Here is a 26,280-nt window from a genome sequence, read left to right on the forward strand (position 1 = left end):
TAAAGTTTTTTTTTCAAAACCGGCAGTTTATTATTTTCGATGTAATATGGATAAATAAGCATCATAATGGAATACAAATTTATTAACTAAATAGTACAACATTAAAAGAATTTTTTTGCCGAATTGTGTTTTTATTTTTTTGGAGCAACGCCAATAGATCTCAAAGCTCAAGAAGTAAGTAAGGCGAGTCAACATACGACGGAATTCCTTGTCAAATAGTAGATCACGGTAATGGAACGTACGGTATATCTGCCCGATTGCTATGGGAAGGAATGTCCCAATTAGTCGTCGAGCTTATTCACCCCAGTCTGTCGTTCAACTAATACAAAATACTACCCGATCGGAAGGTAAAGGTGTAAATTTCGAAGGGACCTTTCCGTCCGACACAAAAACGTTTTGCAATATTGGGTTATCTTTAGAAAACCCACCTGGGTAAGATAATAAACTTGTGCCCTTAAACTTGTGTTCAAATCTGAATGTACTAAAAATAACCAACTCCTACTTATTTTTAGAGATTACACGGAAATATGCGATTTATCTAACAACCATACCGGTGTTGCTTGGTATTGTTATAAACCACATAATGAAAATTGCGCAAAGGATTTAAAATGGATCGATAGAGTATATGACAAACCTAATTTAATTGAATTAGGAAAAATTGTTTTATATCAAAGAAATGTCAATTGGCAAACCATTATAAATGGTTCAGGATACGAATTTGAAGTTCTTCTTTCGCAGAATGGAATTACTTTTAATAAATTACCCGAGTGTAAAGTCGATGACGGCATGAAAAATTCTTCCGGGTTGTTTAGATTGAGTTATTGGACGTCTTTACAATGTAGTAACATTCATTTTGACATGCGGTATATCTCAAAATGCTTATCCCATTCGATTGTTTATGTTATAGGGGATTCGACAATGCGGCAATGGTACTACAAGTTAGTTTCTGCATTACATTTACAGGATTCCGGGGCCGACAACTCTCACATTTGGCAAAACCCAAGAACTGGTCGGAACGATGCTACCGATGTTACAGTGTTTTACAGAGCACACGGCCCCCCACTTTTTAACCCTGGTCCCCCAAGTAGTCGACCCCATATCGTTTCAACCCTTGACGGCATTCAACGAGGTTCTAAAAATGTTGCTGTTGTTCTTAACGAAGGACTACATTTATTGTTGTACGATCCACAGTTTTATATTTCCCGTTTAAAAGCAGTAAAAAGCGCTATTATCAGACTAAAACATCGTGTACCTAACGCTAAAGTGCTTATACGAGGAGCTATAAGACATTTTAGTACCGACGGTCAATGTCCATCTGAATGGCTTAGCTTCCGCCACAACAAAATTCTCAAGGGCGTTTTTTCGTCAATTCCCGGCGTCGGGTTTATAGATACTTGGGAAATGACGACTGTTCATCCGCAGGAAAATGTTCACCCAAATGACCAAATGGTCACCCAAAACGTTGCCTTATTTTTATCGTATATTTGTCCAACTATTAAAAAATAACCCTTTTTTAGCTTTATTTTTTAGTTGTAACTTCGTAGCCTTTGCACTTTAACAAACTGTGAAAGTAACTTAGTTATATCGACGTTTAAACATTTGTAAACTTTACATTACTGTGTTTTTTTAACTTACGTTTTTTAACCAATAGACTACTTCACATTTGTTTGTATACAATAAAAACACGTTAATGCAAAAAATAACTGTTTCTTTATAATGTAATTTTGGCGTAGGTATTTTTAAAAATGTATTTTAACTCTAACTGAGTTAAAATTTTACTTCAAAATTTGTTTTGAAAAATTTGTTTTCTTTGGCACGTGTGGACGATATATGTTTTAGGCACCAGGCATACCATTCCTTTTCTATTTGATATGTTAAACACTTGAAACGTTGGTTGTTGCCAGCCTACTGAAAGCCTTAGTTGATCCCGTTTTTTCTTTTCATTTATTTAGCCATATTTTTTATTTAAAATTACAAAATCTTTATCGTTTGTTAAGTTACGCCAGCAGAAGCATAGTGTATAAATTAACTTTTACCTCAGACAAGCAGATGTGTAACTATTAAGTTTGTTTTTTTTTAATTTTTTGTTTTAATCAGTATATTTAAAATTACCTTATTTTTTGTTTTGTTTGAAAACTTATTTTTATATATAATTTTGTTTAAAAACTAATTATCATATCATATCAATATTAGGTAAGGTGAATTCCCAGGTAGGTGATTTTATTTTTTTTATAACTGAGTTGTTTTCTACCCAACAACCAAATGTTCAGAACATAACGTGTAAAGGCATAATAATGGACTATAATTCACTTTATGTAAAAAACTTTAAAGATCATTATGATGAAGATGACTTAAAACGATTATTTGCGGTAAGACCGTAGTCGAACATAAATCAACCGCTTTTACATTTACAAAAATTTAAAAATAACAATAAATGTTTTTTTAGCCTTTCGGTGAAATTACTAGTGTTCGGGTTATGAAAGATGAATACAATGATTCTCGGGGTTTTGGATTTGTTAATTTTAAAACACATTATCAAGCTAAAAAAGCAGAGAGACAGCTGAAAGGACATAAAGTTGAGGGTAAGTTTTTGAAAAATATAAAAGTATTTATTTTATTAAACTCATCAACTTAAACTTGATATAGCTCTTTTTCTTTCATACTTTATTAAACCTTTTACTGTTAAAGTGTTTACTCTGGCAGTTAGGAAATAAACTGTAATTCTTATTTTAGAACCCAATTTTTATAATAAAACTTGTTTATAATAAGCCTATTTATATTACATACATTTTTTAATTTTACAGAAAAATACATTTATGTAAATAATAAAAATATTTTAAGCATTATTCCTGAATATCCTTTTGTTTTATTTACACTTTTGTTTACTTTTAGGTTTAGCAAAAGAACTACTATTAGTGCATAGCACAAAAAAAATGATTTTAAATTTAAAAATCTTGTTTCAGTTTTTGAAAATCAAAAAAATGTATACAGGCTATTTAATTTTTTTTTATAATTTAAACTGTAACCTTTATTTTTAGGTACAGCCCTAAAGTTATTTGTTGGGCCGCCAAAACAAGATAGCAATCAGAAGAATAAATTGAGAATCGAAAGAGTAAATCGAAGATCACCTTACAGGAAACATAAACATAAATCTTTTAGAAGCAGGTCGCCAACCCCTGCCCGGTCAACTGGATATTTTGACCATGATGTTGATGAAAATTTCAGGCCAATGAGCTTTTCAGGCCACTCATTAAAACCAAGATTTTCAAGTTCGGGACTTGATTCAAATCTAACCACCAATCTAAAAAGTGTTTCCAAACTCAACCAGGTCACTCTTTTTGTTAATAAATTGAACCCTTATATAACTGATAGTGAATTAGAAGAATTGTTTGCTGAAAAATACAATAGTGTCGTGGAGGGAAAAGCAAAGGTATTAGTTTTGATATTGACATAAATAAAAATATTTCGTTTGAGTTAATTGTACCTAGACAAGAAAAATAACTACAATCCTTTTTATTATGTTTTAAAAGTATATATTATAAATGATACACAACTACGGTTTACCATTACTTTTAAATAAATATTTTAATTTCACAATACTATTTTACAGGTAAGTAGAGATGGTGAAAGGTCAAAAGGTTTTGGATTTGTTTTGTTTAATTCTTATTCTGAAGCAATGGAGGCAATCAGTGAAATGAATGGAATGCGTGTTGGTGATCGATGCATTGAAGTTTCGGTAAAGAGGGAGAAAAAAAACTCTGAATCAGGTTTTTTTATTTGTTACCAATATTTTATGAAATATAGTTCACCTGTTTACTGTAATTCTTATTTTAGAACCCAATTTTTATAATAAAACTTGTTTATAATAGGCCTATTTATATTACACACATTTTTTTATTCTACAGAAGAATACATTTATGTAAATAATAAAAATATTTAAAGCATTATTCCTGAATATCCTTTTGTTTTATTTACACTTCTATTTACTTTTAGGTTTAGCAATAGAACTTCTATTAGTGCATAGCACAATAAAAATGATTTTAAATTTAAAAATCTTGTTTCAGTTTTAGAAAATCAAAAAAATGTATACAGGGTATTTAATTTTTTTTTATAATTCAAACTGTAATCTTTATTTTTAGGTACAGCCTTAAAGGTATTTGTTGGGCCGCCAAAACAAGATAGCAATCACAAGAATAAATTGAGAATCGAAAGAGTAAATCGAAGATCACCTTACAGGAAACATAAACATAAATCTTTTAGAAGCAGGTCGCCAACCCCTGTCAGGTCAAGTAGATATTCTGACCATGATGTTGATGAAAATTTCAGGCCAATGAGCTTTTCAGGCCACTCATTAAAACCAAGATTTTCAAGTTCGGGACTTGATTCAAATCTAACCACCAATCTAAAAAGTGTTTCCAAACTCAACCAGGTCACTCTTTTTGTTAATAAATTGAACCCTTATATAACTGATAGTGAATTAGAAGAATTGTTTGCTGAAAAATACAATAGTGTCGTGGAGGGAAAAGCAAAGGTATTAGTTTTGATATTGACATAAATAAAAATATTTTGTGTGAGCTAATTGTACCTAGACAAGAAAAACAACTACAATCCTTTTTATTATGTTTTAAAAGTATATATTATAAATAATACTCAACTACGGTTTACCATTACTTTTAAATAAATATTTTAATTTTACAATATTATTTTACAGGTAAGTAGAGATGGTAAAAGGTCAAAAGGTTTTGGATTTGTTTTGTTTAATTCTTATTCTGAAGCAATGGAGGCAATTAGTGAAATGAATGGAATGCGTGTTGGTGATCGATGCATTGAAGTTTCGGTAAAGAGGGAGAAAAAAAACTCTGAATCAGGTTTTTTATTTGTTACCAATATTTTATGAAATATAGTTCACCTGTTTACTGAGCATGAATAGCACAAAATTTAAGAAATGTTTTTCAGAATTATATATGTGTTATTATTTAGAAACAAAGCCAATGAATTTCCAGACAGAAAAAAATGTAATAGTCAAAGTTAAAATGACTCCATTAATAGCTAAGTACATTAAGAAATACTGCATGAACGACAAGTGTTGCATAAACTATGTTGAATCACAAATTACAGAGAACCCTTCTGGAATAGAAATAAAAGGAAAGAAAAATAATGTTCAAAAAGGTAGCTTTACTATTTTATACTTCACACTATGTTGGGCACTCTGCAATGTTGCTCTTTAAAAAAAAAAAAAACAGCAAGCTCATTTTAGATACGCCACAATATAGTACATACAATTTTTAATTTTTATGTTTTAAAATAGCTTCAGATTGGTTAGAGCATCAGTTATTATCTGCTGATGAACATTGCCACACAATTAAAGAAATAGGAATTCCTAAATACTTTCAATCCGAAAGGGGAATGCAATTTTTAAAGGAAACAGAAAAGAAATTTAAATGTGTAATAGAGATAAAAGTCATTGATAAAGACATATTTGTAAGTAGTATTAATCTTTTTTAGTTTAATAATTTTATTTTATTTTTTTGGTGTTTTTCTATTTTTTATTTAAATGAATTATTCTGCATAGTCTAGTTTTTTTATTTTACTTTGTTTAAAACAGGATGCTGAAACAGATATGCAAGTATATTTAGACTCAAATCTTCTCTTTAAAAATAAAACTAAATGTGGTTATCTCATTGGGGATATTTCTGAAGAATCGGCAAGTTACTTATTGGAATTTTTTATTTACAATTATTTTTTATTAGGAAAAAAAATGTTTACATTTTCACAAATATGATTATATTTACAAAAAAGCATGCTTTATCTTAATGTTTTGTTTATGTAATTTTATTAACAATTTTTATGTAAAAAAATAGTTTTTTTTATAAATTTTAATTATATTGCACTTAAAAGTACCTAAATTTAAATTGTATTCTTAAAAAAGTTTTATATTGGTCTCATGTTTTTTTAGAGTGATGTGATTGTAACAACAACTTCACCAAGTAATTTTCACACAGGAGATGGTTCAGAAATATCTAAACAGTTACTGAAAAAAGCTGGATTAAATCTTGCAGTATGTTTGAAATTAATATTACTGCGAAATGTTTTTTTTTTATAACTATGTTTAACACTACCTACCAAAAATCATGAAACACTACCTACCAAAAATCATTGCCATTGTCCCATTCAAGAAAAAAAATTGTTTTTTTTTTTTACTATATTTTTAAGAATGAATGTAAAGCAAGGGCAATGGGAAAGACACCTAAACATGGAGATGTGGTAGCAACCACAGGATATAACTTGAAGTGTAAAGAAATCTATCATATTGCTATAAAAGATTACATGCGAGGAGAGTCAGTTACAGATCTGTTAAAAAGCTCAATTAAAACTTGCCTTAAAATGGCCGACAGTTCTGGGTATTTATCGATTTCATTTCCTTGTATTGGTACTGGTGGATTTGGGTACCCTGTTAATAAAGTTTTGAAACTTATTAACAAAATTGTTAGCAAGGGATTATTTGTTAGTCTCGAAAATGTTTGGATAGTTGTTTTTCAAAAAAACATGGAATGTATGCAGGTAATGTTTATAATCACCATTATTGTTCTACAGAAAGTTAAATAACTTTAATTCTGTAAATGTTGCTAAATGTAAATATAAGTTCAAAAAAGTTTTTTCAAGTTGTTTTTTCTTTTAAGTAATTTTTTTTCTAAGTCTTAAATATTCAGACAACTACGGGAAAAATTATTCTTTTTTTTAATTTCTTTAAAGCATCTAAAGAAAATTAAAGATTTGGAAGCAAATAAATCTCAAGGTATTTAGTTCTATAATTTTCCTAAAAATAACTTTTTCTATTGTGTTTAAAATTTGCAAACAAATTTTTATAATTTTTTAAAACTTATTTATTTGCTTTTATACAAAAGTTATTATTTTTATATTTAGATGACATGGGCTCCTCGGATTTAAATATCAGAAAGGCATTGACGAGTCACTCAAAAAAGAAGCAGTACGATGATGAGATTCAATTTGATATATGTCTTAATCTGAATAAAAAGTTCGAAGTATAAAACTTTTTTACCTTTTTATAAATTTCTCTATCTTCTTATTTGTTTTAATTTTAGGTTTACAAAGTTGTTATATTAAAACAAGGTAATATTGTACAATTTTTGTAAGAAAATAATAGTTGACCAAACAATATAACACAATCTGGCTGAAATAAAAACTCTCAATTTTAAAGTGATTAATTTTTTTACAAGGTGATTCAACATATTAAGGATCATGTCAATGAAAAAACAGCATTTCAGTCAATTAAGGATGAATTAATCTCAGACCTTAGTGATCATGAAGAAAGGACAATTATGAACTGGGAAAATAGAAATGATGTTAAAATTGAGAAGTAAAAAAATAATAGTTGGTTTATATCTATTAAAATAATAGTTGGTTTATATCTATTAAAATATAGGTCATTAATTAACTTGGTGTAAATATACACCGGCAGCATGGTGTAATGGTAAGAACACTTGCTTACCACCATGAGATCGTGGGTTCAATCTCTACTGCTCTTATGCTGTAGCGCCCTTGTGTATGGCGCTATAAATGGCTACAAACTCCTGCTGAGCCAGCACTTAATCAGCAGCATAGTTATTAGGCAATTATAATCTATATAATATCCCAAACTGCTTAAGGCAACTTGAGACTGGGACAGGGGCAACTTAAGACTGGGTTAACAGATCTCTATGTTTAGGTTGCGCATTTGACCTTCCCACATCAAAGATAAATATATATACTAAAAAAAAAATTTTTAGGGTTGCATCACGATTTGAAGTACAAGGTTTGTCTGACAATGTTTTAAAGACAGTTACTGAAATAAACGAGATTTTAAATGCTGTAAGATCAGTCCGAAAGTGGGTTTGGAAAATAAAATCAAGTGTTGGTGAAATGAAACCATTTTCAAAGAATGATAATTTCACTTTGGAAGCTGCTTATCAGGTTAATATCAATTTAAAAATTTAAGAAAAATACAGTAAATATTAAAATCCCTGTTTCATTGAAAGTTTATATTTTCTAATAATGTTAATACTTTTTTATTTTTTTAGAAGTACATGGAAAATGCTTTTTCATTCGATGTAGCTGTAGAATACAATGGCAGTAAAATAATTGTTAATGTGGATACATTGAGAGCTCAAGGATTCGGAATAAGGTTTAGGGTGTTTCGCATTTTAAAATCAGATGGTAAATTAGCAATTTTAGATATGTGCATTAAATTTTTATGTTAGAAGGAAGCTTTTACTTATTTTTCTTTTGTGATTTTACTACTAGAAAACTTACCAACACATTGGGAAAGAATAAATGAAAATTTTTTTAAAGTTGAAGTGGCTGCCAAAACTCAGGAATTTAATGATGTTATTCTCAAATTTAGAACTGCTGGATTAAGTTTAAACAAAACTTTAAAGGTTAGAATACAGTTCTAGATGTATTTTTATTGTTAGGTTTTTTAAGGTTAATTCCCACAAATGGCATCTGGGACACATTCTAAGTAAAAAGTATTTAAAATATTATGGCCTGTTATATTTTTTAGCTTGAAAGAATACAAAACAAAACCTTGTATCAGCAATTTGAAGTTCAAAAAAAAACGGTGGTAGCCAGGATTAAAAATCCAGTGCAGGAATTATTTCACGGAACAACAGCCAATGTTTGTGACAGTATTATTAAAAACGGCTTTGACCGAAGTCATGCAGGAAAAAATGGTTATTCAATAAAAAATAATTTTAATTTAATTTTTTTTTTAATATGCAACTGATTTTTTTTTGTATATATAGATTTATCCTTGATGTGGGAAGGTTGAATGCGTACCTAAACATAGAGTAAGATTTTTTACTCCGACCCAGTCTAGCTGCCTGTGGCAGTTTGGGATATTATAGAGACTATAATTGCCAGGTAATTATGCTGCTGATTAAGTGCTGGCTCAGCAGGAGTTTGTACCATTTCTAACGCCTTACTGAAGGGAGCTACAGCATGAGAGCAGTGGGGATTAAACCCACGACCTCATGGTGGTGTAGCAAGTGTTCTTACCACTACACCATGCTGCCAGTTGTTATATTAACATATTTTTTTTTTTTAAAGAAGTTAATATTAACTTTATACAGTCGAATTTTCATTTCGTTGTTAACCTAAGTTATTTATTATTGTAGCTACTGCTTATGGGCATGGTGTGTATTTTGCAAAAAAAGCCAGTTACTCTGACCGCTATGCGGGGGCAGGTTTACAAGCTACTAAAAAGATGTTTTTAGCTGATGTTATAACAGGGGAGTATACAGTTGGAAATTCCTTTTGTAAAGTTATACCCAATACACCTGCTGGTCACCCCTATGATAGTTTAGTGGACAGCGCTTATAGTCCAACCATATTTGTGGTCTTTAAAGATGCAAGTGTTTATCCCAAATACTTACTTACATATCAGTAAACCAAACTTTGTAGATTTGTTGTAATAGCTTAAGTAGTTGTAATACTATATTTGTTTTGTTTGCACTTGAAAGCTTTTATGATTGGTTGATATGTTTTATGTGCTCATTGAAATAAGGTATAATTTTAAGATTTTTGGTTTAAATGCAGAACCTTTTTAAATGTTTATGCACTTTTTGGGGGGTTAATATTATTATGTTACTTTAGTTTTCACACTTTTAAAAAAAATCTTGCCTAAATTGGTCTTTATTTTCTGTAAAATAGAAAATGTATATATTAGTATGCTTAGTTTTTAATCATATATACTCCTGGTTTTTGTAACTGCTTGTCTGCTATATACATTTCTTATATCTATAATTTTGGCACATTTAAAATTTTATTTCCTATTTTATCAACTTTAAAACAGACAAAAATGTTTTTTATTTCGCTTTATTATTAATATGGTTATGTGCAAAAACAGCAAGCAGAATTAATACTACAAGCAAATCACAATTTTTAACATTATTTTAAGTGTCAAATGAACGCTCTGTAACTAACATACTGTATACAAAACCGATATATACAAAGTAGAACCACATTGGAATAATGTGTTAGGGAATAATACTATTAGTAAAGGATTCTGGGTTTGGTGACCATGCCATAAAATAATTAAAATCTTCATGTAAACATTAATACTTTTGACAAGTTTTAAATCATTAAATTGATTTTGTCATTTTTTCCCGTCGCGTTGTTGTAATATTAATTGTATATCGTATTTATTATTATGGTTCGAAATCTTAGATTTCGAAACATATTGTTATTGTCAGTGTATTTATTATTATTATTATTATTGTTTTTATTCTTTCTAGTCAGAATTTTGAAAGACGATAACTTTTGTTCTTTAAAACTAAAAGTTCTAAATTTTTAGTATGTTTGTTATTATCCCAACGAATCGCAAACCTCCTATTTACGACATTTAATTATCACTAATTACTAATTAATAGGTGTTTGTTTATTAAAATTTAAAGGTTGTTATTAATTTTTTAAATCTTGGTCAATTGTATATTATGATATTACTAACTCAAAAATAAATTAAAATTTTAATTTTTATCACTAATTACTTAATAATAGGTGTTTATTTATTAAAATTTAAAGTTTGTTATTAATTTTTTAAATTTTTGTCAATTGTATATCATGATATCAGTAACTCAAAAATAAATTAAAATTTGAATTTTTATCACTAATTACTAATTAAAAGGTGTTTCTTTATTAAAATTTAAAGGTTGTTATTAATTTTTCAAATCTTAGTCAATAGTATATCATGATATTAGTAACTCAAAACTGAATTAAAATTTTAATTTTTACTCACTAAATATTAATTAATAAGTGTTTGTTTATTTAAATTTAAAGGTTGTTGTTAATTTTTTAAATTTTTGTCAATTGTATATTATGATATTAGTAACTCAAAAATAAATTAAAATTTTAATTTTTGACACTAATTACTAATAAATAGGTGTTTGTTTATTTAAATTTAATGATTGTTATTAGATTTTTAATTTTTGGTCAGTTATATGTTATAATATTTATAACTTGAAAATGAAAAAAAATTAATTCTTCTTTGTTTATTATATTTAAATGCTTGTTTGTTGATTAAAAGTTAAAGTCCGATATTAAGCATTAAAAATTTGGTATAATGTATTTTAAAATATAAGTAGTTGAAAAACATATTTGAAAAATAAGTTTCAATTGTTTATCATATTTAGATGCTTGTTTATATAATTTAAATCAAAAATCCATTTTAGGAATTTAAAATTTGGTATAATCTATATCCTGATATAAACAACTTAAAACTGCGTTAAATATTAGTTTTTGTGTGTATAGTATATATAAATGCTTGTTTGTTTATTCGAAGAAATGTAATATTCTTAGTTAATGTTTATGCATATCTTTTTTTATTTATAAAAATTTATGTTAAAAATAATCAAAAAATTTCGAACCATATTTTATTTATCAAATAAATCTAGTTTACTTTTATCATTGCGCGAAAAACCAAAATAAATAAAAAAAAAAAATATACAAACACTGTTCAACTATTTTTTCTTTATTAGTACATGCTAAATACACACATATACAGGCTTTTATTTGTTACAGCGGCAATGCTATTTAAGTCGTTATTTACTTTGTGGAAGTAGAACATATTATATTGTGTACGAAGTTGGGTTATGGTGTTTAGACTTGCGTACCCATCTTATTGTCATGCGGGCGTCGGACTACTTCACATTCGTTTATATACGATGAAAACATGTTTATGTGATAAATAACTGTTTCCTTAATGTGAATTCCAAAAAAAACATAATTCTTACGTATAACTGTGATTTAACTACAATTATGTTCATTTACCTTTTAATGGTATAAATTCGTCGCGTACAAACGTATTTAGTTTATAATTTATTAAATCGTTGTATTGATTTATAACGTATTTTTTTCGTGGTGATTCTAACTGAATTAACGAGTAACTTCAAAATTTATTTAACTTTGGCACGTTGAGACGCAATATGATTTTAGCAGCAGGCATGCAATACTTTTTTTGGTGAATGCTGTTAAGTAGCTAGATTTGAATTTAGTTTAAACTATTGCGTTGTTAAAGACTTGCAACGTTTATTGCCTTCAGCATATTTGCAGCCCAATTGGTCTCGTTTTTTTCTCCTAATTTATTTAGCCTATTTTAGTTGAAATAACAGACATTTTTGTCGTTTGTTGAGTTAATTATTGCTACACTAGAGAAAAATAAAGCGAACAGTAGCCTAGCGTATTGCTTTTTCTATTTAGGTTTTTCGCATTAATGAAAGTAAATAAAATGATATACAATACAAATTACAATAATATTGCGACAAGAAAATTGACAAAATCAATTTAGTGATGTAAAACACATCTTAAGTTTTATTTTTACACAAATATTTCGAGTATGTTATGGCTTGTTCACCCAGTTTACCTTTGTCTATTAATAAACAGGATATGTGTGTGTGTGTGTGTCGTTTTTTTATAATTTTTTATAAACAGCCTAAAATCGTGTTAAATCTTGTTAATTACGTAATTAATATATTATATAAAGTAAGGTGAATTCCCAAGAAGAAGATTTTACTTTCTTTGTAACGTTTTTTTTTTCAAAACCGGCAGTTTATTATTTTCGATGTAATAGGGATAAATAAGCATCATAATGGAATACAATTCACTTTATGTGAATAACTTTAAAGATCATTACGATGATGATGACTTAGAACGATTATTTGAGGTAAGACCTTAGTAGAACAGAAAATCTATCGATTTTAAACACGAAAAATACAAAATAACAAATATTTTTTTAGCCTTTTGGTGAAATTACTAGTGTTCGGGTCATGAAAAAAAACAACAAGTCTCAGGGTTTTGGGTTCGTCAATTTTAAAACACATTATCAAGCTAAAACAGCAGAAAAACAACTAAATAGACATATTGTTGAAGGTAAATTGTTAGAAAATATAAAATTATTTACTTTATTGAGCTATTTTGCTTAGACTTATGTGGCTTTTTGTGTATATATGATACCATGGCATAAATTTTGCATTTTTATGATTAGTAAAAATGAGTTTATTGTCTGTTTATTAACTGGTAGTAGTGAAAAACAGGCCATGGTTGGCATTTTAAGTACCAAATTGTTATAATAAAACTTGTATATAGAATATATTTTTATATTAACATATATTACAGATATTTTTGATTGTTAAAAACAATACCATAATGCATGTTAAAAAATGGTTTAAGCAATATTCTTTAATTTCTTTTGTTTTATTTACCCTCTTGTTTTCTGTCTTATTTTATTTTATAAATAATGATAGTCGATAGGTTTTACATTTAGCAGAAGAACGAAGTCTAAAAATTTAAAAATCTTGTTTTGGTTTTAGAAACAAATGTGTGGATCTAATTCATTAATCTTTTTTATTTAAATTGCAATCTTTATTTTTAGGTACAAACCTAAAGCTATTTGTTGGGCCGTCAAAACAAGATAGCAATAAAAAAAAAGTTACTGAAAATTCATGTTGCAAGGAATATAAACAAGAACCTTACAGTAACAAACCGAAAAGCTCTTACAGACAAACAAGATATCCTAACTGCAATGCTGGTCAAAACCTTGGCTCAAAATTTTGTAGTAATAGACCAATGAGTTCTAGCTCATTAAATCCAGCTTCCAGGTTCGGTAAAAATCCAACCCACAATAGTGTTTACTCCAAGTCAAATCAAGTTACTCTTTTTGTTAATAACTTGAACTCTTACATTACTGATAATGAGTTGGAGGAATTATTTGCTGAACATTACAATAGTGTTGTAAAAGGAAAAGCAAAGGTATGGGTTTTATTTTTGTTATGTAAAAAAATGTTTTGTGTGAGTAAATTGTATGGTCCTGTCAAGCAACCTTTAAGAAGTTACTACAGATCTCTTTTAATACTATTCGAAAATACTTTTACTTGTTTATGAAATTAACTAGGATAAATTATTCATTTATAATTATCCAAATTTCACAATATTATTTTGCAGGTCATGAGAAATGGTAAAGTTTCAAAAGGTTTTGGATTTGTTTTGTTTAACTCATATTCTGAAGCAATGGAGGCTATTAATGAAATGAATGGCAGGCTTGTTGGAAATCAAAATATTAAAGTTTCAGTTAAGCAAGAAAAAGGAGACTCTACAAATTTATTAACTAAATAGTACAACATTTAAAAATATTTTTTGCCAAATTGTGTTTTTATTTTTTAGGAGCAACGCCAATAGATCTCAAAGCTCAAGAAGTAACTAAATCAATGGTTAAAATGGCTCCATTAAAAGCTGAGTACATTAAGAAATACTGCATTAATGACAAGTGTTGCATGAACTATGTTGAATCACAAATTACAGAAAATCCTTCTGGAATAGAAATAAAAGGAAAGAAAAGTGATGTTCAAAAAGGTAATTCTCCAATTTACTGTTAACAAAAAGTTTTGCAACTATGTTATGTTGCTCTTGCATGTTTTTATAACAAATGATATATGAACAATTTTTACACAGATTAAAATGTTTTTTCTTAGCTTCAGATTGGTTGACTCATCAGTTGTCATCTTCGGAAGAACATTTTCATCCAATTAAAAAAATAGGAATTCCAAAATACTTCCAATCTAAAAAGGGAGAGCAATTTGTAAAGGAAACAGAAAAGAAATTTAAATGTGTAATAAAGATAAAAGCTGTTGATAAAAAATTATCTGTAAGTAAATTTCACCTTGACTATTTTCTATGTATGTATTTTTAATAATTTTTCATGGCCTTGAACTAATGTTTTAAAAGCTTTATTTGTTTTCCAATGATATTTTAAACAGCATGTTAAAACAAGCACGCAAGAAAATCTGGTTGACAAATCTTATTTGAAAGATGGCAAAAAAACAAAATGTGATTACCACGTTGGTGATATTTCTGAAGAATCGGCAAGCTGCTTTTTTTAAATTCTTTGGTTTAATAATCTTACAATAAATAATTATAAACTGGCATATTAAACAAATTTAAGATTAATAAGTATTTTTGGTTGCAACTTCATTAATTTATTTTTCAATCTTTTTAATTAGATAGATTAAAAAACTTGAATCAGAAATGCTTTTAATTTGCTATATATTTTACTAATTTTTTATTACTTTTAAAAACTTTTTTATTGGTTACATATTTTTCAGAGTGATGTAATTGTAACATCAACTTGCCCAAACTCATTTCACACTGGAGCTGGTTCAGGAATATCTAGGCTGTTACTGGAAAAAGCCGGGCCAAATCTAGCTGTATGTTTAATTACAAAAATTAATTTTTTTATAAAAGAACTGTTTAAACAATGTTAGTCTGTATAACACTAACTGTCTTCTACACTAACACTCTACACCTTAAAAGGTTTCAAATTTCTGTTACATGCTGCTTTTTTTTAACTTTTAAGGGTGAATGTAAAACAAAGGCAATGAAAAGGACACTTAAACATGGGGATGTTATAGAAACTCATGGATACAACTTGAAGTGTAAAGCAATCTATCATATTGCTATAAAAAATTATGTGCCAGAAAAATCAGTTACAGATCAGTTAAAAAGCTCAATTGAAACTTGCCTCAATATGGCCGATAGTTCTGGGTATTCATCAATTTCATTCCCTTGTATTGGCACTGGTGGGTTTGGATATCCTGTTAAGGAAGTTCTTAATCTTATTAATAGCAAAGTTACTAAGGGCAAATTTAGAAGTCTAAAAAATGTTCGTATAGTTGTTTTTCCAAACAACTTTAATAGTATGTCGGTAAGTGTTTTATATTATCATTGAAGTTTAATAGAAAGTTGACACATTTTTTTAATATTTTCTAAAATTTATAAAATATTTTTAAAAAGTGTTTTGCTGTTTAAAGTTTCAAGATATACAGAGTTCTAAAGGTGAATTATCAGATTTGAGTGTGAGAGGGACCTTAACACCTATACAGAAACAATATAATGATGAGATTCAGTTTCATCTTTGTTACAATCAAAATAAGAAATCTGAGGTATAAAAAAATTTTTCTATGTAAATGTATGTGTTATTTTTTAATAAATATTTTGTAACTGTTGCTACAGAAGAATTTAAGTTATGATATTGTCAGTACTACTATCTGTATATTTCAACTCTTTTTTTTTTAAAAATAAAATAAGATGCTAAGTGGAAATGTAATTCAATCTTTTTTTAGGTAATACAACACATTGAGGATTTTGTAAATGATATAACAGCAGCTACCCCAATCAAGGATGAAATAATTTCAGAATTAAGTAAACATGAGAAAAAAACAATTATGGATTTAGAAAAAAAATGTGATGTTAAGATTGAGAATCCTCCTAACAAGTAAAGAACAAATTTTAATTACTTTTGTATTTGGCTTGATTTAGAAAATTGTTAGTTATATCAATATTGTTGACCGCCAGCATGGTGTGGTCTAGTTGACCGGCGGAACCATTGCTACATGAGGTCTTGAGTTTGATCCGCACTGCTCTTATGCTGTAGCGCCCTTAAGTAAGATGCTAAAATTGGTATGAATTCTTTCTGAATCAGCACTTTAATTACTTTGCAAATATATTCTCTTATATCCCAACCTGTTAAAGGCAACTCAAGTCCGGGTCAAAGTAACGGACGCTACTTACTTTTCACATTAAGGATAAATAAATATAAAAAAAATTATTTGTTTGTTGTAGTTCAACTCAATTTGATATACAAGGTTTGTCTGAGAATGTTATGATGACGGTTTCTGAAATAAATAAAATTTTGAATGCTGTAAGATCATCACGAAAATGCACTTGGAAACTAAAATCAAATACTGGGGACATAATTTCTCTCTCAAAAGATGATAATTTTACTTTAGAAGCAGCATATCAGGTAAGTGGTACTTATAGTTGGCATATAAAAAAAAGAGTAAATATAAAAAAAAGAGTAAATATACTTCTGCTACTTTTTCCCAAAAAACAACAATGTTTTTTATGTATTTAGAAATCTATATGTGATCCCTCTGCTGATACAAATGCAAAATGCAATGAAAGTAAAATGACAGTGAATGTTAGAACAATGAAAGCGCAAAAGTTAGGAGTAATTTTTAATGTGTTTCGTATTTTGGATGGTAAGTTACAATTTTTTTTAAATATATTGGCTAAACTTATTTCTAGTAATAAAGCATTCACTTAATAAATAAATTTTGTTATCTACTAGAAAACTTACCAGAAAAGTGGGAAACATTGCCTGCAAATTCCTTTAAAATTAAAGTTAATCTTGCTTCTCGGGAATTTAAGGATGTTCTTCTAAAATATGAAACAAAAGGATTAACTTTAAGTGAAGCTTTAAAAGTAAGTATACCCTGGGTAAATTTTTGTTACTTTAGTTACATGGCATTTTTTTTAGCTTGAAAGAATACAAAACAAAACCTTGTACCATCAATTTGAAGTTCAAAAAAAGAAGGTAGTTGCTAGGTTTAAATCCGGTGCAAGAATTGAAAATCCAGTGCAAGAATTATTTCATGGAACAACAGCTGATGCATGCAACAGTATTATTGAAAATTGTTTTAATCGAAGTTATGCAGGGAAAAATGGTTATTTGATAAAATATAAAATATTAAAATTTAAAAAATTATAAGTTTTTCAAGTTTAAGTAAAATGATGTAGATATAATTTAATTATACCATATTTCTGTTATTATAATTAATAATTTAGTAATAACCAAAATTGTTAAAAAATATAACCTCATTAAACAACACTTTTTTTTAGCAACTGTTTACGGCCATGGTGTGTACTTTGCAAAACATGCCAGTTACTCTGACAGCTATGCAGAGGCAGATTTTAAGGGCACAAAAAGAATGTTTTTAGCTGATGTAATAACGGGGGATTATACAGTTGGAGATCAGTCACATAGAGATACACCAAAGACCTCTGCTGGCCACCTTTATGATAGTTTAGTGAACCATGCTATTGACCCAACTATATTTGTGGTCTTTAGAGATCCAAATGCATATCCAAAATACTTACTTACATATAAGTAAACCAAAATTTGTTGTATTAGATTAAGTAGTTTGAATACTTTGTGGTAGTTCATATGTGAATGGTTTTGCTTGAAAGATTTTATGATTGGGTCATTGTTTTAACACTCATAGAAAGTTATGAGATATAATTTTAAAATTTTTTGGTCTTAAAGTGTGAGGTAGTTTAATATAATCAGTAGCATTTTTTTATGTTTTTTGTACTTTTTGTTATTTGAGTTATTGTACTTTTTTAAAAAATCTTACCTAATATTATTTTTATTTTTCTTAGAGTAAAAAATGTTTATATTAGCATCCATAGTTTTTATCACATATATTCCCCCATTTTGTAGTTTGTTATTTTAAATTTAGCACAATAAAAATTTTGTTACCTATATTATCAACTTTAAAACAGACAAAAATGTTTTTTTTGCTTTTTTATTAATAGGGTTATGTGCAAAATACAGCAAGCAGAATTAATACTACAAGCAAATCACAATTTTCAACATTATTTTAAGTGTCAAATGTACGCTTTGTAACTAATATACTGTATACAAAACCGATATATACAAAGTAAAACCACATTGGAATAAAGTGTTAAGGAATAATACTATTAGTAAAGGGTATACAAACACTGTTCAACCATTTTTTCTTTATTAGTACATGCTAAATACACACATATACAGGCTTTTATTTGCTACAGCGGCAATGCTATTTAAGTTGTTATTTACTTTGTGGAAGTAGAAAATATTGTGTACAAAATTGAGTTATGGTGTTCAGGACTTGCGTACCCATCTCATTGTCATGCGGGCGTCGGTTCGAATCCTGATGGAAGCAGCCTCAGCGTTTTTAACCTAAAAAGGTAAGATTTTATATTTTTAAATGCTTTAAAAAATGAAGTATGTGTAGAGTTTTTTCTATAGTCCCAAGTTTAATTCTTAATTGACTAAATTATATAATTACTAGACTTACCGTATCTTTTACGGTCATCATTAAGTTTTGTGCATTGTGGACCAACATCTCAGTTGCCTGTTCGGCAGCTTTTTCTTCTTCCTCGGTCATCTCGTTACTGTCACCCAACGAAGCAGCTTTCACTGTGGATAGGATTCGAAGTTGAGTGCTAATGGTTGGAATTCTGTCGACAGTCTGCACGGAAATAAAAAAGGTGAGAATTTTTTTTCTACATTATTTTAGAATTGTTAGTTTATAGTTTTATTTAAAATAAAATGTAATTTAGTGTACAGTTATATAAATTGGCTTTTGGGCATTGGTTTAGTAGCTAAAGTATTTGAATGGAAGTTATTAAGATAATGTTTTTAAATTACCCTGCACATATCATTTCTTATTCTCTTGTCAGTGCATTTGTCAGCAACCTCCAGGGCCAATTTTCTTACGTCATTCGAGGCTTTGGCAATTTCTTTTGCACATCTAATAACAAAAAACAGTTTTTACAAGTATTGCTTTATAAAACAAATATTATTATAGTTTTTAAACAACATAGTGTTTTGAAGAAAAAATATTTTAATCTTACGCAATTAAATCACTTTTCTTTCCACCTTCCCCTCTGACCAATCTAGACATTTTAGCCATTAGCAAAGCCATTCTTTTAGCTGCTGATATAATATCATTACCCTGTAAATAAAATCTTATTATTTTTCTGCTATTTTGCGCTTTTTTAAATTAATTTTTACAATTTTTGTTAAAAACAAATTAACCTTGCTCTCCCACTTTACAGCTTCGTCATGCAACTCTCTGGCTGCCTGCATCATTGCTGGATCATTCTCCTCATCATACTCAGGGAACTCTTCCTCCTCTGGAAGTGGAGGACGTGGAGGAGCTTCTTCATCTTCCGGCAGTGGAGGTCGCTCAGGAGCAACTTCAACTTGCTAAAGATCAAAGAGGTAAGATTTCAATTTATTATTAAAGAACAAAGTTAAATTTTTAATTTTTTTTTTGAGTTTCTATTTTACCTCCAATTCCATTTTTTTCATTTTTTCTTCGATAAGTTTGGCCTCAACAGTTGTTCTTACGTTAGATACAGCTTGAATAAGATCCTCAGTTCTTTCTAAATTATAAAATAATTTAAACATGAGATGAACTAAGTTTTTTGCTAGAGTTTGTCGAGTTGGGTTTTATATATTAACTTTTGTGTTCATAATTACATATATATTTAAGGTTTACCTTTGACAGTATTTTGTGAGTTTTTGTTGTTTGGATTTTGAGCGTAATTTCTTGTTGCTTCAACTACAGGGTTCAATGTTAACCCTAACTGGTTTAATCCACCTTTTAACTATAATATTGATATTTGTATTAGTTTAATTTGTTTTTTTTTATAATTTCAAGTCCATTTATAGACTTAGTTAATATTAGTTGAACAAGTTGCTTTTTGATCCAAGTATATATATTTATTTGGGTAAAATTGAAACAAGTATTATTACCTCTCCAACATATTTTGCATCGTCAGTGTTTTCTACCTCCCTTTTACCAGCCATAAGTATCCTGTGAGCTCTTCTGGCAATATTTCCTGAAAATAATCAAGTTAGATTATTAGTGACAATTACATGCTTGGCATATAAACTCAATGTGAAGATGTAATTTCATAAAAGTGTCATAATGAGTATAAAATTTAATTCTACAAGACTAAAAAAACAATTTTTATAAACATACACATACCAGCAGCGGGCAGTGCTTCCAATGGCTTATTCTCATTCATCGCTTTAACACATTTTCTATGCTCATTATGTATTCCCTCTTCTGCTGCTTTAATAAACTTGGAAAACTCCATTGAGTTATCAACTTGTTCGGTCAAGTTATCCATATGACCAGACCATTCCTCTGTTAAATAAATTTTTTTTGTACTCATCGGAATTAAAAAAAAAAAATTTTATTTTTTGATGCAATTTTTTTTTCTTTGGGTATTTTTTAGAAGTTATGAAGCAAGATTTGAAGCCTTACCTCTAAGTAGTTTAAAGTGGTCTTGGGCAACTTTGTTGTCTGGTTGCTCTAAAACTATTCTTCCAGCATTTACCACCTTAAACAAACACAACAGGTTTTCATTTTTGAATACTAAACTGTTTAAAAACTTGGTGCTAAAATACAATGAAATGGAACATTCACTTTAAATTTCTATTACCTGTGGTGTGAGATCATTGATTTTTTTTGAGATGGTGTTTACAGTTGCTATTTTTTCTGGGGTAGCTAGTTCACTGACTGCAACAGCTTGTTTACCTAACTGTAAAAGTCTGGCGGAATGTTTCTCGAAATTCACAACTTTGTCTTCAAAATTTTCTTCCCTTTATCAAAAAAGAATCTTTATTATTTATAAAAGTGTAATATTTACTACAAGGTAAACAAATAACAAAAACATTTTTTTGGTCAACCAAAAAATTTGCCGGAATTCTGAGTGAAAGTTACAAAAACAAACCTGTTTGGGGTGGTCAAAGGTGCTAAGGCAGCCGCTGTTAGTTGTTTCAGAGCGGTTGTCGTGTCTGAAAAGTCTTCTGCTACTGCTCCAACCAACACAGATCTAAACATGTCTTTCATGTCTTCAAACTTTGCTTTCAAAGCTTTTGCTATTTCTTTAGCCTGTCAGAGAGAAGTAACATAATTTTTGGTTATTGCAACCAATACCTGCTCCTGTTATAAAAAACGACTAGATATGCAGTGTTTTCTTAGATTTTTGAAATGCGTTAATAATTTGAAGAAAATATTTTCTTTTTTCACACATTTATGCCTTTACATGAGTATTTAACTGTAAAGTACCCAATTTTTTGCGCAAATTATAGTTCACCAAACGCGTTTGTTAAAAAAATATTTAAAAACAACAAGCCCCCAACCTTTGGTGAGTTGATCATTCCTTGTCTTTTCATCTCATCGAGTTGATTGCACATCTCGTCACACTCTGCAGTCGCTTGTCGAAGTTTTTGAAGCTCCGGACTCTCCTCCACCTCAGATGTCAACTTCCTTGCATCTCCGAGAATCGAGCGAGCAACAAGGATCCCCCTTCCTCCATCATCGATGTGAACATTATCCAACCATTTGTTGACCTGTAAAAAAAAAGTAAAAAAAAAATTAAAACTTCGATTTTCTAAAATTATTTTGTATTTGAAAAAATGAACAGAAGCCTCTGAGTTGTACTCTAAATCTTGACCTATAGTTGGTCAACATAGTGTAAATATCCGTATGTGTTTACCTCCTCCATTTTATCATTAAGAGTATCTGGAAGCATCCTACTAGCCATCAACTTTGCAGCTTTCGAGTTAAGTTGGCTGATCTTGTCGCTTACTTCTTTTGATAAATGTCGTGCCTCAGGTTCATATCCAGCTTCCCTGCAAAATCAATAAAAATTCTTTCATTAAAAAACCAAAAAATTATCGAATTTTGATGCTTTTAACACTATTAAGATCTCAAATCCCTTTTAAAGCAATTTAAAGTGCTTTATGGTAAAAAATGTTTTTAATAATAGTACCTTGCTCTATAATCATTTAACTTTGCCATAGCATCATCAATGGAATGGCAAATATCCTTGATTTCATTGCAATGATTTTTGTTGGCAGGATCGGATGAAAATGCGTTACAGATTTTTCGTGAAGCTTCAACCACATCACCAACTGCCTCTGATCCAGTTCCAGGGCCTGGTTTTGCTGATGGATCAGCTAACCATTCCTGTAAAGTGAAAATGATGTTACGCAACAATTTAATAGGCTGGATAAAATAAAAAGCCAGATCTTGTAAGACCAGTCTTGTGCTTTTATCAGTTTTTTCGGGATTTAAACTTTTTTGAATTCTTGATTCTGTTTTTTAATTGTAATAAAAACCCTTGTTTTTAATTCTTTTCTTTTTTTTGAAATGTTTAAACGCTTGATAAACTCACCTTGGCAATTGGAGTTTTTTCAGTGAGTACGGAAAATGCATCGTCAAGTTGTTCTAAGCTCTTCAAAGCAGTATCTACATCTCTTAACAAACCGTTCAAAGCTGATTCAATTTGTCTTGCCAAAGCTTTGGCTTCTGGGCTATTTCCTTTTCCTCTGTAGAAAAGAGGTTGAATATATTTATATTTTGACAGAGTATTGGGTTGTTTTAAATTTAACTTCTTTTTAAACACAAAGTAAGTTATTTTTAATTCAAAAAAAAAAAAAAAGTTTAACTGTATTGATTTTATTTGGCAGTTGGTATTTCAGTATACTAATGCAGTTTGATTGTTTTTTATTATTGGCTATAAAAGTTTAGTATGTAATTAATATAGGGTGTGTTGTTTACAATTATTCAAGTAGTAGGACATTAAAAATTTGTTACACTTGATAATAAATAGGTAATTTGTCAAACCATTGCACAGATATATATAGATAATCTAAGATGCTTCGATAAAAAGTTGATAAAATCATGAAAAATATTAAGCTTACTGTTTTCGTAGTTCTGCAAGTTTATCAATCATTGATCCTATCTTAGCACAATCTTCCAAAACTTTTTGACCGAGTTTACCTCCAGATTTATATCCAATTAATCTCGCATCGTCCAATAGTTTTCGAAGTGCTAATTCTTCTTCTGAACCTTGATTTAATTACATTAAATTTAGGTAATTAGTGTGGATTTAAGTGTGTGTATTAGGTTGAATGTGTGCCAACATTTAAAAGAATATCCTTTTTAATATGACACATTTTTGACAAGTGGTGCTTGATTTTCTATTTAAAACCAATACAGGAAGTAGGCAGATAGCAAATCAAAATTGATTTAAAACTTTGCCTAAGCATTTTTACTTACAAAAATGAGAAAACAACTTCAAAATTTAAATTATTTTTTAAATGACAGTTTTATATAAAATTGAAAACCACAATAATCAATAACCTGGCTGGGCATTGGGGTCGTTTAACCAGGACTTAGCAGATTGAATGTTCTTTGCCATTTCCTGCCTTGCTGCACGTAATTTTAAAATATCAGTGCGGTCGATTTGTATTTCTTGGTCAGTGGACACTAGTTGTAACAACCTAAATAAAAAAATATGAAATTGGCTTGTTTTAGTAACAAATTTTAACACTATAGTTTACACTGACCTTATTATTTCTGTAATGCTATCAGAAATTTCTTTGATGTAAAAAAGTCGGTTAGAGTTGGCTGATTTTTGTCCACTTTCGTTTGAATCTTTTACTGTCCCAACATAGGTTTTCATACCTTTAAACACATAAATACCGATTTCTTTATAAAAAAAATTTTTTTTGTTTTATAAAGGATACAAAAATCAAAAATGTTGTACTCGATATTAAGTTAGGTAGTTGAATTCTAAGAGTTTCAACTTCTGATTCAAGTTTTTCAGCATGAAGTTGATTTGTTAAATCCTTTGAGCGTTGTGAAACCTGTTTTGACATATTCGTCATACCTTAAAATCATAAAATTATTTTCAATGCACTTCACTAAATTTGGATAAAAATGTTTTAAATATTGTTTTGCGTGATGTATTGATAGTAATATGTATTGTCTAGTAAAATGTTGTGGTGTTATTTGTTGTTTTTTTATGTGTAGTTTTGCTTATTTTAGTATTTTATATGAACCAAAAAAAATTGATTTAAATAGTTCCATTTCAAACTTAGTGACAATAATGACAATTACAGGATAAAATTTAGTTTAATAAAAAAATATTATTATATCATAAAATTAAATATACCTGGTGTTAAATTTTTGACGTAAGTGACTAGATCTTCCATGCCTTGAACAACTTCTGATACTTTTAAATATTCTCGAACATTTTGGCATGCATGACAAATTCTACGAACCTAAAAAAAAATTCTATATTAATTTTAATTCTTTTTAAAATGTTATAATCTAATCTTGTTTTACAACTATAGATTTAATATTTTTTTAATTGTTTTTTAACCTCAACTTTAAAACTGCAATCTGTTACTAAAATTTCTTTTTAAGGTTTCCTTAACCATTTTCCAATACTTTTTAAACTTTCTTGCTCTAACTAACACTGCAAAATAAATAAAAAAATGTCTTAAAAACAAATCATAAAAAAAAGTAAATTGGGACTATTTAATTTTACAATATTTTAAAAACTTTTTTAAGATCACAAATACCTCTGATTCATCAAAAACCAACAAAAGATCTGAAGTTCCTTGTAATATTCCTCTTGCCCCTGCTATCAACTTTTCTCTTCCAGCTTTTGAGTACTCGTCAGCTTCCAACTCTTGGGCTGATGCCATTAACAAGTCAGCTGATATCTCAACTCTAAGAATAAAAAAACAAAAATAAACTATTTTAAAAAAAAAATTAACAATTAAAATTTTTTAAAAAGGTTATTTGAAATTTTCGAAGATCATAATCACCGTATTTTATTTTTAATACATTTATTTACTTTTGAATAGCAGGTGGTGTATCCATAACCAATACTTTGTCTTTGCTGGTTTGTATTTGGGCATGGCCAACCTAACATAACAAATAAGATTTTAAGAAAAATTATTATAAGAAACAAATTCTCGTATTTCAGGTCATTTTATTAGGTTTAAAATGTATGGTTTTAGCGAAATTTAATAGACTCACAGCAGCTAGATTGGTAACGGCCCCTTTGACGGCTGTGATTGGTCGAAGAAGAGAGGGCATCGCTGCCCCATCCTCTCCTTCTTCATGTAATATAACCAAGTGGGAAACCTTTTAAAATAAATTTCAAATAAAAATATTTAATTAAAAATTAAACCTTTTTTTTAATGAACAGCAACAATACAATGAAATACAAAAATACATTAAGCTGCATAATATGTATATTTTTACAGAATATATTTCTGTTATGACTTGTAAAAATACTCTATTGTTACAATAACTGGGGTAATTTCCCTTTTAATAATTTAAATAAAAGTTTGAGTCATACTTGGTCAGCCACCGGTTCCAGAATTTGTTCAATTGTTTTTGTGTGAAATACTGGCATTTTGTTCAAGTTTCAACTAGTCAGATTAATTTAAGATATGTAACTAAATTAAAATGGGTTAACAAGAATACAATTAATTGAAGGTAATTTTATGAGTAAAATAAATCTATTTTAAACAGTAGACTGTATTATTGATTTATTTTTAATTATTCTACGTAAAAAAGCGATTTTAAACTATATATATTTAATTATTTAAAATTTTTTAGCTAATACTATTAATTAATTATACTTCAATATACCATACATTTAACTTTTTATTCAGGCATAACTTAAGTATATTATATGACGTAATCAACCGGACGTAAACTTGTTATTTATACATTTTAATAAATGCGTACCGCCCTTTGAAATTTAATTAGTTCATTATACTTTCTACCACGATAGAGTAAACAT

The 26,280-nt window shown here is 28.7% G+C and overlaps 4 protein-coding genes across 4 annotated transcripts; 3 read left to right on the forward strand and 1 right to left on the reverse strand.

The window, feature by feature from the left end:
• Positions 1-262: 262 nt before the first annotated feature.
• On the forward strand, positions 263-1,506 carry LOC145741516 (NXPE family member 3-like). Its single transcript, XM_082559115.1, has 2 exons — positions 263-432; positions 513-1,506. The coding sequence occupies exons 1-2, from the start codon at positions 263-265 to the stop codon at positions 1,504-1,506; spliced, it is 1,164 nt and encodes a 387-aa protein (XP_082415241.1).
• Positions 1,507-2,241: 735 nt separating this feature from the next.
• On the forward strand, positions 2,242-10,388 carry LOC145764043 (uncharacterized). Its single transcript, XM_082575612.1, has 19 exons — positions 2,242-2,369; positions 2,447-2,582; positions 3,039-3,430; positions 3,611-3,767; positions 4,140-4,531; positions 4,712-4,868; positions 4,981-5,169; positions 5,309-5,481; positions 5,606-5,704; positions 5,957-6,058; positions 6,214-6,561; positions 6,754-6,796; positions 6,925-7,043; positions 7,239-7,378; positions 7,788-7,971; positions 8,079-8,214; positions 8,302-8,435; positions 8,561-8,729; positions 9,174-10,388. The coding sequence occupies exons 1-19, from the start codon at positions 2,295-2,297 to the stop codon at positions 9,443-9,445; spliced, it is 3,417 nt and encodes a 1,138-aa protein (XP_082431738.1). The 5' UTR covers positions 2,242-2,294; the 3' UTR covers positions 9,446-10,388.
• A 2,171-nt stretch (positions 10,389-12,559) lies between these two features.
• Positions 12,560-19,069, forward strand: LOC145764046 (protein mono-ADP-ribosyltransferase PARP15-like). Its single transcript, XM_082575614.1, has 17 exons — positions 12,560-12,715; positions 12,789-12,921; positions 13,424-13,800; positions 13,993-14,005; positions 14,212-14,400; positions 14,520-14,692; positions 14,805-14,909; positions 15,150-15,251; positions 15,401-15,748; positions 15,855-15,986; positions 16,167-16,318; positions 16,666-16,846; positions 16,958-17,084; positions 17,174-17,307; positions 17,363-17,549; positions 17,725-18,834; positions 18,939-19,069. Exons 1-16 carry the CDS (start codon positions 12,641-12,643, stop codon positions 17,994-17,996), a joined length of 2,700 nt encoding a protein of 899 aa, XP_082431740.1. The 5' UTR covers positions 12,560-12,640; the 3' UTR covers positions 17,997-18,834; positions 18,939-19,069.
• On the reverse strand, positions 18,403-25,932 carry LOC145764045 (vinculin-like). The gene is made up of 25 exons (XM_082575613.1): positions 25,831-25,932; positions 25,506-25,613; positions 25,321-25,391; positions 25,043-25,193; positions 24,631-24,739; positions 24,223-24,345; positions 24,023-24,140; positions 23,817-23,956; positions 23,375-23,522; positions 22,846-22,999; positions 22,441-22,637; positions 22,165-22,300; positions 21,809-22,018; positions 21,397-21,557; positions 21,106-21,265; positions 20,928-21,003; positions 20,646-20,807; positions 20,411-20,496; positions 20,154-20,262; positions 19,943-20,037; positions 19,688-19,858; positions 19,504-19,604; positions 19,298-19,400; positions 18,945-19,118; positions 18,403-18,826 (listed from the first exon to the last, which is right to left on the reverse strand). The coding sequence occupies exons 1-25, from the start codon at positions 25,885-25,887 to the stop codon at positions 18,749-18,751; spliced, it is 3,198 nt and encodes a 1,065-aa protein (XP_082431739.1). The 5' UTR covers positions 25,888-25,932; the 3' UTR covers positions 18,403-18,748.
• Between the last annotated feature and the right edge of the window lie 348 nt (positions 25,933-26,280).

The sequence above is a fragment of the Corella eumyota genome, chromosome 1 (genome assembly GCF_963082875.1).
Source record: "Corella eumyota chromosome 1, kaCorEumy4.1, whole genome shotgun sequence".
NCBI classification, from domain to species: domain Eukaryota; kingdom Metazoa; phylum Chordata; class Ascidiacea; order Phlebobranchia; family Corellidae; genus Corella; species Corella eumyota.